Below are 13672 nucleotides of genomic sequence, written 5' to 3'. Positions count from 1 at the left end.
GGAGTGGCCCAAGAAATGGCAAAAAGACAAAAAAAATAATAATTTTTCTGTCTTTTTTTTTTTTTTTTTTTTAGGACCACACTCACAGCCTATGGAAGTTCCCAGGCTAGGGGTCATACGGGAGCTGCAGCTGCCGGTCTATACCACAGCCATGGCAACAAGGGATCTGAGCCACATCTGCGACCTACGCCACAGCTCACAGCAACACCAGATCCCTAATCCACTGATCGGGGCCAGGGATCAAATCCACATCCTCATGGATACTAGTCGGATTCGTTAACACTGAACCACGACTCGAACTCCAAAATAATAAAAATCTTAATCAGCGCTTCACAGCTTAATTACTTTGAACTACTTTGGCTAATCTATCCCTTTTCTAAGTCTTCAAGCTATTTTAACTGGTTACTGAGAATTCTCATCTCAGTGAGATAATGTGTAACTTTTTTCCTCCAGTTACTGCCGCCAGCCATACTATACATTAAATCTCCTATCCGTCTAGTCGTTAAGATGTCCCTTAATGTCATCTTACCAATTTTCACACTTTACAGGCACTTACTAAAAATTCATTTCATTTACAGTTTAATCACATGCCCATGTACAGCTTATTTCCTTCCTTCCTCACAGAGTTCAAAAGATTCTGACTTAAAGGACCGGGGAGCAGGGAAAGGCCCTGTAGGTGACAGGCATCCCTTTTATGAGGAGTGTGTACATCCCCACCACACAGTTGCCCGGGTAACGGATCCCAGCTCTGGCCTAAGCTTCCAGCCCCATCCCAACTCCTACTACCCCACACACAGCAAGGGCCTTCTTGGTGGGATTCTAGCCCAAAAGCTCAGGCCTTCTGCAACTTCTCCTAAACCTCCTGAACCACATTAAGTCACAGCTTCCCTGTGTGTCCACTGGTGGGAACTCAGATGCTTCAGCCATCTTCCCTCCCTCCCTGCCCTATATCATCTCTCCATTTCTCCTTCATCTCTACTCGTCAAGGACAGAAAGCAAGTCTGCTGCCTAACAAGGGGCTCAACTTCTGCCTTCTTTCTTAGAAGCACGCTCAATCTATACAAATGCTTCTCTTGAAGGGTCCCCCTGTGTGGCTGAGCAGAGGAAGCAGCATCCCAGTCTACTGTGCTCCATTGGGAGAGGAGGGACTCACCCCCAATGCTACCCTCCCTAAGCAGTCTCCTTATACAGACCAGGAAAAGACAGATAATGTTTGTGGTGGTAGGGACAGCTCTGTGTTCTCATGGTAAGCCCTTGGTGAGGTAACTGGTTCCACCTCTTAGGGACTGTCATTGTACCACAGGTCATTAATACCTCTTCATTCTCAGCTTTGGACCCCACTACCAATTCTAAAGCAAAAGGGAAAAAATATACTCATTATCCAGTTACTCTGAAATAACTTTCCCTTCTTCAAGGCCTATTTCAAAGGCTGCTTCATCGAAAAAGTGTTTCCTAGTTCCCTAATACAATCTCTCCCTCCTCTGACCCTGACACAGCACTTTTCTAATAATAGCTTAACTGAGTGTGTAGTTTTATTACTACTTGCACTGCATACCATATGCAATGAAATTCTGTCGCAGCTAACACAGCCTTGCAAGTGACAAACATGTGTTCAAATGAAAAATATAAATGGTACATAACTATTGCAAAGTTAGGCATACCCAGGAAACAAGTTGTGCAATTAAAATTAAATGTGCTCTATACAAAATCCAAACAACAACGTGAAACACTGTGCCCAGATATACAATTTTGAACAGGCTGTTTTTATTGTAAAACACGTTTGTTACAGAAGAACTAGTGGGGAAAAGCACACAGAAAAAAGATTACCAGGGAGTTCCCGTCGTGGCGCAGTGGTTAACAAATCCGACTAGGAACCATGAGGTTGCGGGTTCGGTCCCTGCCCTTGCTCAGTGGGTTAACCATCCGGCGTTGCCATGAGCTGTGGTGTAGGTTGCAGACGCGGCTCGGATCCCGCGTTGCTGTGGCTCTGGCGTAGGCCGGTGGCTGCAGCTCCGATTCGACCCCTAGCCTGGGAACCTCCATATGCCGTGGGAGCGGCCCAAGAAATAGCAACAATAACAACAACAACAACAAAAAAGACAAAAAAAGAAAAAAAAAAGAAAAAAGATTACCCATAATACCTTCACTATTACATTTATGTCTTGTCATTCCAGTCTTCTCCATGCATTTATACATACCTAAGACTATACTGTTTTCCACTTTTCTTTTTCACCTCATGTTGCAATCATTAGTCTTCTACAAACATCGTATTTAATAACTGCAGAACTGCATGGCTGCTGATACACTGAATGTTCCATATGCTGCAAAACACTCTACTGTCTGGTTACTTAAGCTTTTACTGTCACCAAACTGTTCCTAGTTATAATGCTGTGATAAACAATCTTGATAAGATTTTTTTTTGTCTTTTTAGGGCAGCATATGGAGGTTCCCAGATAGGGGCTGAATCAGAGCTGTAGCTGCCGGCCTATGTCACAGCCACAGCAACACAGGATCCAAGCTGCATCTGCAACCTACACCACAGATCATGGCAACACCAGATCCTTAACCCACTGAGTGAGGCAAGGGATGGAACCTGCGTCCTCATGGATGCTAGTCAGATTCATTTCCAATGAGCCACGATAGGAACTCCCTTGATAAGTTTTTATTTTTTTAATTTTTTGTATTTTTGTCTTCTCTAGGGCTGCACCTGTGGAATATGGAGGTTCCCAGGCTAGGGGTCCAATTTGAGCTGTAGCCACTGGCCTACACCAGAGACACAGCAACGCCAGATCCGAGCCTTGTCTGCGACCTACACCCACAGCTCACGGCAACACTGGATCCTTAACCCATTGAGTGAGGCCAGGGATTGAACCCGCAACCTCGTGGTTCCCAGTTGGATTCGTTAACCACTGAGCCATGACAGGAACTCCTGATAAGTTTTTATAATTCTGATTATCTTTTTAGGTAACAAGACTGATTTTGACCAGAAGCTACGAATTATTTCTTGAAGTTTTTCATGAAAAATACATACCCAGGTTTACTTCCTCATTAACCACAAGATGGGTTTTCCTGCTTGGGAAACCTGGGAGAGCTGCTCTCTGCTGTAGGCCAGGCAGCCCTGCCTCACCACTTGAAACCATGAGCCCACAGCCCTGAGTCAAGACCTCAGGTAGGGACAGGGAAAGAGCTGACCACACAGTGGGGGCTAGGTCACCTGCAAAGGGTCAGAACACCAGCTACCTTGACCAGAACCTCTCCCACACTCCCTTGAGGTCCTTTCAAACTGCAGCACTGCTTCCTCATCTAAGCACCACAGGAGAACCCTGCGAGGCATTTGGGGCAGGTACCATTCTGTCCTACAGCTGGAAGAATTATCTACTTCATTTTACTGCCCAAGGTCAACTTAGAATCCATTGTTTCTCTATTTCTTCAACATATTCTTCTGCTATGTGCCCTGAGAAGGCTCTGAAGAGGCCAAGAAGTCTACTTACTCCTTGTAGTTTGACCAGTCTGTGATGCGGGCGGAGTGCAACCGTAACAGTTTCACCAGAGCTTGGCATCTTCCTCGTGAGGCCATGGAGTTCCCTAGCCAACTGCAAATGTACACCCTCAAAGCTCCTCTCTCACCGACCATGCGTCTTACATGAGTCAACAACCTAGCATTACCTGAAAAATACTTTGCTATAAACCATCCAAGTTTACAGCATGTCTGAAGCAATCCAGTGAAATTTAAGCCATTGCTGACTATCATCCTTAATGGAATAAATGTCATGCATTTTCTCAAAAGAGAAAAACATCATGTATGTAGAACCAAGCAGGTTCTCCGAATTTTTAACCTGGCATAAGCTACATAATAAGGGTTAGCTCACGCTTATACCAGTTAACAGAAAATATCACATGTATACCTTTTTGGAAATTAGGAAAGAAAAGACCCTCCTCTGTCCCCCAGCCCCCACATTCTTCTATTTCCCCTCCAGGACAATTTAATAGCAAATGCTACAATTCCACAGGTCAGTCTCCTCCCTAAGGAACTTCTCCCTTAAACACTTAGCTAGTTTATGTTCACATGCTACAGCACTTCTGTGGGAATTATTTCCAAGGCCAAGTTAAAAATAACTCAAAGAATTTATAACTAAAAAATAGCAATTACCAGTTCCTGTTCTGAGAAGCTCTGTTGTTACCAAATATTTTCAAGGTCCATTTAAAAAATTATAAACATGTTCACTTTCATCTAAAATAATTCAAAAATATTTCACAAAATTCTTATATGCTGCAACTCCCACAAAAAGATAATGAAACACTGTTAGAGCATCCAAGCTCCTCCTGAAGGATCATCTTCAGGAGATGCTGCCCTTTCCCTCTACTATTCTGTGGAATATCATAAATATCATAAAAGCTGAATGCTTGTTGACCTGCATTCATGTTTAAAAGCAATTAAAATATTCAGGAGCTGCACCATCCAATACAATAGCCACTAGTCCCATGTGGCTACTGAGCACTTGAAATGTAACTAGTTCAAATTGAGCTGTGCTGTAAATTTAAAATAAGCATTGGATTTTGGAGTCTAAGTCGTACTAGTATATACAAAGACATACTAGCAAAAGAATATCTTGTTAATATTTTATTGATTATATATTGACATATCTTGAATATGTTGAATTAGACCAAGTATTGATTACCCTTGAAAAAATTTTAATATACCTGTAAGAAGATCTATCATAAAATACATGACTCACATTGTATATATAAATACTCTTGTCACATCTGACCTATCCTTTTTCACCCAATGTTCTTACAAATCATAAAATAGACTTCTATAAAATAATCAAAAGGTAGTCTTGGAGTTCCCGTCGTGGCGCAGTGGTTAACGAATCCGACTAGAAACCATGAGGTTGTGGGTTCGGTCCCTGCCCTTGCTCAGTGGGTTAACTACCCGGCGTTGCCGTGAGCTGTGGTGTAGGTTGCAGAGGCGGCTCGGATCCAGCGTTGCTGTGGCTCTGGCGTAGGCCGGTGGCTACAGCTCCGATTCAACCCCTAGCCTGGGAACCTCCATATGCCGCGGGAGCGGCCCAAGAAATAGCAAAAAAAAAAAAAAAAAAAAGGTAGTCTTCACCCTAAAGGGGACCCAATTCACAAAGCAAACTACAAAAGGGGCAAGTATTGCCAGAGATTCAAGGACATTTTTCACAGGTTTTATAAAAAGCTGCCTAGAACAGCTGTATATACATGTCTAGCACATCCAAGTTTTCATATCTAAATCACCTGGCAAATGATCATGAATTCCTCGATTTATGGGTGTAGTGCAGACTCTGCTGAAATCCAGAGAATTATCCAGTATGGTATTTATCCTTCGAAAGATATTGGCATTGCTACACGTGGAGAGTGCAGGTGCTTCCTGGTTGTCCCAGCAATCTTTTATCTTTCCTGCCTCTTCTTCCTAGACACAAAGAAAATATATTTAGGTTTTCTACTTTCCCTGATGATGGAGACATCACACCTCTTTCTTCCAATCCAAGTCCAAGATAACAAGGACTTGGGTTTCTTGTCTATATATTAAAATACTATGAGCAAGGTACCCTGAGAGAATTGTGAGAGGGAAAAACACTGAAGTATATAAGACACTGCCTCAAGAACTTTCTCATGCAATGGGACATGGATAGGAAGTATAGAATGGCATAGTAGCAACAGCATGAACCTTACAATGAGACATACCTGGTTCAAATCTTGAGTTTATCTATACAATAGATTTGGCAATAAAAAGGAATGAAGTACTGATACATACTACAAGATGGGTAAACCTCAAAAACATTATGTGAAAGAAGCCAGTCACAAGAGACCACATATTATATGAGCCCGATTATATAAAATGTCCAGAATAAACAAATCTAAAGTAGATTAGCTGCCTTCACCTGGGGAGATGGGGAGGGGGTTAGAGGGTGGTATCTAATGGGTTCAAGGTTTCTTTTTGAGATGATGCAAATATTCTAAAATTAGATTATGGTGATGGTTGCAAAACTCTGTAAATACATTAAAAATTAATGAATTGTACTTTTGAAGCTGAACTTTATGGTTATGTAAATTATATCTCAATAATGTTATTTAAAAAGTTTGGCTTGCCATTTATCGGCAATTATTAACCTCTGTGCCGTGGTTTCCCCATTTGTGAAATAGAAAGAATACCTCTCAGAGTTCCCATCATGGCTCACTGGAAACAAATCTGATTAGTGTCTATGAGGACATAGGTTCGATCCCTGGCCTCACTCAGCTGGTTAAGGATCCGGTGTTGCTGTGAGCTGTGGTGTAGGTTAAAGACACAGCTCAGATCCCATGTGGCTGTGGCTGTGGCATAGGCCAGTGGCTACAGCTCCAATTCAACCCCTAGCCTGGGGACCTCCATATGCCATGGGTGTGGCCCTATAAAGACACCCCCCCCCCCAGAAAAGAAAGAATACCTCTCAACCTTTTGATGAAATATATACAGCATTTACCATGGTGTGCTGATATATGGTGGCTGCTATTTTTATTTAAAAATATAATTAGAGGAAAACACATGGTAGGGATCAAGAGTGGTACAAACACTACCCAAAAGGAACCGTTTAAGTTATACAAGTCTATGTGTCATTAAAAGCACATACAACTCATATGTCATATGTCATTAAAAGTACATACAACAGTAATGTCAGTAAGACATTACTGAATCACTCCCAGATACATAAACATGAACTGAACCCCCACACAAGTGATTCTTTAGGTATTCTCTATCTCAGTAAATAACACCACCATCCACCAGGTGCCCTAGACGAAATTCCAGTGCCATTCTTCCCTCTTCATTTTCCCTCACTCACCACATCCAATGTCCAATATATAAGCAATGAAAAACTGGCTGACAGACAATCTTCTAAGGGGAGTCTGACTCATCAGTTCCATCATTCCCAATTAGCTTAGGGGAAAATAAACAAACAACAGACCAAGTAAGGAAACCAGTACCTAAGATCTTGTAGCTAATCACTTCGGAACAAAACTAAAAAAGGACTGGTGTCATTTTGTTTAGCCTATTAAAATCCAGGTATAAGCATAAGGATGACCAGAAGCATTTACAATTTTATGAACTCTGCAGGCCGGCCTTCAAGGGACAATCTTGACTCCTGTATCATTTTCAAGCTCTTGAAAAGACTGGTTATCCTTTGTGAGCTGTGAGGCTGACCAGAACACACAGCCTGCAAGGTCTTTTTCCCAAGCCCTCCAGAGAGGTACCATTGAGAATGGTTAAATCCACCAACACAAGGCCCCTTTCACAACTGTAGATTTCTAAGATGATTACTTCACTAAGGCAACTTCACAAAGGCTAAGGTACAAGCATTTACAATCAATATGCAGATCTCAGGTTATGCTTCATTCATTCCCTGCCTAATAAGCATTAACCAAATGCCTGCTATCTATAGCAGCATTCTATGGGTGGGCAGATTAGACAGAGACACAGCTAAAATTTTTTTTTTTGAAATCTAGAAAGGGAACGAAGACCTGACTGTATCATGAATAACCTCAAGCTATGATGTGTTGTAAAGGTACATTATCCTCTAAGCCAAGGGGACTGAGGGGGAGAGAATGTGTCTGGAAGTGGGGAATGAGGAGGGTCTGAAGAACACAGACACAGCAGCATTACCAGAAGTGGTGCCATGTGGTGGAGCATCACATACGGGAGAAGAGCAGACTGGAAAGACGGTCCTGTGTGCCAGGTTAAGGAGTTAAAATTATCATCTACATCAAAGATTTCCATACTTTAAAAGGCCTTTCTTAATATACAAAAATTAACTGAATTCGGAGTTCCCGTTGTGGCTCAGCAGGTTAAGAACCCGAAAAAGAGTCTGTGAGGATAAGGGTCGATCCCTGGTCTCACTCATTGGGTTAAGGATCTGGTGGTGCCACAAGCTGCAGCATAGGTCACAGATGTGGCTCGGCTCCAACCCCTGGCCTGAGAACTTCCATATGCCACGGGTGCTGCCATAAAAAGAAAAACAATTAATTTAATTTTTATTTATTAGGATTCCCAGATCCTGACCACACTTAAAGGCAAGTAAATAACTATATGCAACACCTAGGATACGCAGTAACTACATGAAAGATGGGAGGCAGGAGAACAGGTGACAAGAATGCCACAGTGGTCTATGGGAAAGATGCTGATCTGGAGGCCTTCTGGGACAAATCTTCCTCCCCAGGAGGAGGGAAAGTTCTAAGACTCTTATCATCTCACTCAGCCTGAAAAAAATCTGACTTAGGCATATGCCTGGCCAACTCTGCCCCACTCACATTAGGAACATACACTATAACTTCCAAACTCAAGGCAAATGCTATCTGGAACACCCTACTTCTCCCCTCAAGTACACCAAGTCAGAGATCTAGAGGACTTTATATAAATTAGAATAAAGGTAAATGAAGTGTTCAATTCCAAACTGCTTAATCAGGTCAGTAAGTACCAACAGTCTGCCTTGAGTAACCAATTTGGAAGGAAAAAAAGATCAAAGCCAGTAACATCAGATGGGGATAGACTACTTTCCTTATACAACAGGAATAAAAGGAATAATATTATTTCACAGGGCTTTCTGTGAATCAATGCACATAATGTGCTTGGCACAGTACCTGGCACGCAATTATGTGCTGACCAAACGACTCTGTAGGATCACTATTATTACACCAAGGGGTCAGAAGTCACAAGGATCCTTGAAAAAAAGAATATTAAAGGAGAAAAATGAACTAAAAACCTACGCCAACCATTCCCTGGAAGACCCCAGGCCCTTTCATGCCTAATCTCTATAATCATGTCATTTAAAAAGCTTAAATTAAAAGACATGATAAAAATTCAACTGCCTAAAAGCAGAGCCTACTATAGAATACAACAATCCTTTAAAAATTCCCCAGTTAAATGAATTCATAGTTTCTCTGACTTTTTTTTTTTTTTTTTTTTGCCTTGCCTGCAGCATACAAAAGTTCCCAGGCCAGGGCGTGAACCTGAGCCACAGTGACAACACTGGATCCTTAACTCACTAAATTACCACCAGGGAACTCCGTACTTTCTCATTTTTGAAAAAGAAAGCTTCTATCCAACCCCTATACTTACAGGCCCATTACTTTGTATATTCTGTCTTAACCCTGATCAATTTATAGGTCTGAGTTCATATCCATGTTTTACTCTAAGGAAAAATAAGTTCTTTCCCCTTAGTTATGCTACTATTTCTTGATAGCTCTCCCTGTTATTTTTGGCACATATTGCCATAAAGTGAGATAATCTGCAGCTTTTTTGGATATTTGGTTTTTCACTATGGATAAGAAAGCAGGCCTTAAAGACAGATTAGAGACTTATAAGAGAATACAAACTTTAATACTAATGAGAATCATGGATCAATAGGAAGAATTACTTGGCAGTGCCAGAAGAGAAAAGCAGTAATTCTTACTGTTAGCAGCTAAAAATGGCCTCAAGATAAAACTAGTTATACCTACTTATTATCAGAAAGAATGGTTCACTAGGAATTTCTGCTAATACAAGCTATTTTATAGCAGGTCACAATTTTCTCCTCTTCAACAGAAAAGGGTTGACACTCCCATCATGAAACAGTGGTTTTCTCTAGCAATAAACCTCAACTGCAAAGGGGATGATGGCGGGGGTGGGGGGTTGGGGAGATGACACCACAATCTGAAAAAAGCACTTCCCTTTTCCGCAAGGGAGGAATCCTCCCCCAACTGTGCATCACTGTTTTGAAAAGTAGAAAGGCTTTGGAGTACAAATACTAAGTCTACCACTAAAGTATCTTCTCTGAGCCTTGGTTGCCTTGGGTACAAAATGGAGTACCACCTACTTGTAGACTGTGTGATGATGAGAAATATATAAAGTGCCTGGATATGCTCAGTAACTCTTTAGGGACAAATGCCCCTCAACTCCATCACCGTTACTGAAAAGTATGCTTTCAACTTACAAGTTCACCAAGAAGCTTATAGCATGTAACTGTGGAGGATTTTTGTTTTTAAATTTATTGGAGTATAGTTGACTTACAATGTTGCATTAGTTTCAGGTGAATTGGGTGTGTGTGTGTGTGTGTGTGTGTGTGTATATTCTTTTTTTCCTTACATGTTATTACAAACTGTTGGGCAGATTTCCCTGAGTTATACAATAGGCTCTTGTTAATCGTCTGTTTTATACAATGGTACATACATGTTATTCAACTGGAAGGTTTTTACATTTGTGGTTTGAAACTCCAACTCAGAATTCTTCAAACATATGAACCCACACCATGTAGCCATGTTTGCTAGTTCAGGAATAATATCCCAAAATACTTATTTGTATGCTATAACAAAACTGTAACTGCCCTATTTGGGAACCCTGGCCTTGCCTTCAAATACCATATAACCCAGGATCAACATGGTGATGAAATGGCAAGTCCTTTAGGTCAAAATCCTGGTTTGGGGATATTTAATTGTCATAGATGATTGACAACTCTACCATCTCTGGGTTTGTTTTTATTGTTTGTCTTTAATCAACAGTAAAATATCTATACTGCAGACCACTTGTAGACTATTACTGCTAATCATCTCCTATGGATTCCTCAAAAAGTGGTTGAAAGATTTATGGAAGCTTATCTGAATGGCACACAATTTATCTACTCCTCCTAAGGGAGTTTTAAACCTGGGGTTCCATAGACTGGAATTCACTAAGCCCCTAGCAAAACTGTTCACACTAAAAATTTTTCTGAGAATAAAATCTTATAATTAATCAGGTATTTTTAAGCACTGCTCTTGAATATTTAGATGTTGTTTTTTAATTATGACACAGCAATAAAAGTAATACTTAGATATCCCCAAAGAACTGCTTCTGAAATGTACTTGCAATTTAGTCTTAGTTTTGTATATATGTAATAATAAATGTGAACAAAGCCTCTTGGCATTCATATTCAGGATGTTGAGAATACTGTTTACTTCAATTCTGAACAGCACTTACATGAACACTTGCTTAGAAAAATGTCATCCAGACCAAAGACCAGGAAATGCTATAGGTTCCCCTGAGGAGTTGATGTTTTCCTTATATTCTTTATGGAAGGATGTAAATCTTTCGGCCAAATTCCCAGGTTTGTTTTAGTCACCTGGCCATTCAAAGCCAAGTTTTTGGGTGAACTTCAATGACTCTATAGTTGTTAAGAAATGCTTCTCTAAACAAACAAACAAAAAAAACCACAAGGAGTTCCCGTCGTGGCACAGTGGTTAACAAATCCGACTAGGAACCATGAGGTTGTGCGTTCGATCCCTGGCCTTGCTCAGTGCGTTAAAGATCCGGCATTGCTGTGGCATCGGTCAGCAGCTACAGCTCCGATTGGACCCCTAGCCTGGGAACCTCCATATGTCACGGGAGTGGCCCAGGAAATGGCAAAAAAGACAAAAAAAAAATTCTTCTCTATGTTTAACTGTCTCCCTGGTCCTTACTTGTCCTTTTTTTTTTTTTTTTCTCTTTTTTCTTTTTATGGCTGCACCTGCAACATTTGGAAGGTCCCAGGCTAGGGGTTGAATCAGAGCTGCAACTGCAGGCCTATACACTACAGCCACAGCAACACTGGATCCAAGTCACATCTGCAACCCATGCCACAGGCAATGCAGGATCCTTAACTCACTGAGCAAGTCCAGGGATTAAACCTGTGTCCTCAGAGACAACATCAGGTTCTTAACCCTCTAAGCCTCAACAGGAACTCCCGCTTGTCCATTCTTACCAAACTTCCACCTCAAGTCTTCTGTGCAACAATATAAGGAATAAAAAGTTATTAGCCTGATCTCTATGCAATTGTCAATTATACTTACCTTTTCTGACCAAAAAAAAAAAAAAGCAGCCTCATATAGTTTCATTTAATATTTCATCATTACTAAAAACCTGCTAGGTCAGATGTTGAGATAAATAAAACATAATCCTTGCCCTAGGCAGAACTAAGTAAGTGGGAGAAAGAATCCAGCTAGGTAAGTGGAGATCAAGGTAAGTAAAAAAATACATAGAACAGAAGAGTATATTTGGTTTAGCAATGGTTTAACAATGACTTTCAATCTAGAAAATAATGAAAAAGCAGAATTTCAATAAGCAAGTCTGAGGAAGAACATTATAGACAGGCAGAAAACAAGCACAGAGTAGATACAGAACATAGTAAATTAAAGAAAAGGAAGTGGAGGAACAAGACTGGACAGAGGTTTACCAGGAATAAAGGAGATATGGCCGCAGGTCCTTACCCCGCAGAAAGAGAAAGCGAGTCAATCACCAGATACAAGAAGCAAGATATCACCTCCTCTTCATTCAGGATCTGACCTCCCTCTCCTTCTCCACTGGTCACTTCCCATCAATCTGTAAGTATGCCCAAGGTTCTCATCTCAAAAACAACCACATCTTCCTTGACTTAAAACATTCTCCTTTAAGCCACTGCCTTCTTCCTTTTGCTCTACCACCAATCTTCTAGAAAATACGCTACATTTACTTCTTAACCTATTTCATCCTCTCAACCCACAATATCCTGCCAGCATGTCCCTCTCCCCCAAAAAGAAACTCTACAACTGCTCCTAAGTTAATGACTTAAGTTGCCAAACCCAACCTGTACTTCAGATCTATCTTACTTGGCATTTTGGGTATCTGATCTTCGACTACTCTCCACTCATTTAATTCAGGAACCACTTTTTCCAGGCTCTTTCTTTACTTTTCTGGTTATTCTTCAGTTTCTGCAGAATGTATCTAATGCCTAATATTCTTTTTGCTTTATAAACTCGGGAAGAGGAAATAGTACAATTTACAGGACAGATTTATGAGAACATTAAGGGAATATTTAATATCCAGACTGCTCAAGAATATACAGAACACACAGTCATTCTAACTGTAGCTCCGGTCACACTTAACCTATCCAACTGCTCGTTGTATGCACTGTTAGCTCTGCATCTGACAATCTGTAAGATCCCTCAAAGCCTTTATTTAAGCAGCACCCCAGCATAAATATCTGCTAAATCTGCAGGTACTCAATATAGACCTCAGAGGAAAGGCAAAGGCAGACTCATATCCTACTCCTGTCATAGGTATTTTTACCACCTCCATCACAACCTCCTCCAAATGGTAGTGACTCTTTTTTTAAAACGTTAAGTTAAGATCAAAAATCAACGTTCACTCACCAATTCTATCGCTCTTCACTGTCAAAGCTCTTGGCCACTCAAAATCATTTCAGGATTTGGGATTTTAAGTTTGAAGCAGAGACAATTGCACATGAACAAAAAACAAGGAAACCATGAACAAAATGACCTGGTGCTTTGCGAACCCAAAGATTACATGTGCGGATTATATTTTCCTCATACACTAGAAGCCATTCTGGGGACAGAGGATAAATAAGACAGCCTGAGCTCCCAAGGAATTAATCTAATGGGAACACATAAACAAGTTATATGCTATAATTGTAAGCCCAATACTAAATATATACAGAAATAACAAGAGTATTAGGTAGGCAAAAAAGATCAAAAGGTTTTTGCTAAATAGGCATATTAGGGGTGGGGAAGGCATTCTAGGCAAAAAGAATAACATGTCCAAGGGCAAGAAGGTATGAAACAGAGGGATACTTTTAGAAGTACACCACTGCTAGAATTTTAAATACAAGGAATGACTTAGCAATTGCACTCA

The 13672-nt window shown here is 40.8% G+C and overlaps 1 protein-coding gene across 4 annotated transcripts in view; it reads right to left on the bottom strand.

Annotated features, from left to right (window-relative positions):
- Nucleotides 1-13672, bottom strand: part of CPEB1 (cytoplasmic polyadenylation element binding protein 1) — an 80350-nt gene that overhangs the window by 49806 nt on the left and 16872 nt on the right. For all 4 annotated transcript variants that reach the window (XM_047796347.1, XM_047796343.1, XM_047796345.1 and 1 more), the window contains exon 2: nucleotides 5263-5437. Coding sequence is in view for 2 of the 4 variants with exons in the window: in XM_047796343.1 (XP_047652299.1) it covers nucleotides 5263-5437 (175 nt within the window). In the remaining 2 variants the exon portion in view is untranslated. The remainder of the gene's footprint in view (nucleotides 1-5262; nucleotides 5438-13672) is intronic.

This window comes from Phacochoerus africanus, chromosome 9, assembly GCF_016906955.1.
Source record: "Phacochoerus africanus isolate WHEZ1 chromosome 9, ROS_Pafr_v1, whole genome shotgun sequence".
NCBI classification, from domain to species: Eukaryota; Metazoa; Chordata; class Mammalia; order Artiodactyla; family Suidae; genus Phacochoerus; species Phacochoerus africanus.
The sequence above is the reverse complement of the archived record's forward strand: the minus strand, read 5'-3'. Positions and strand labels throughout refer to the sequence as shown.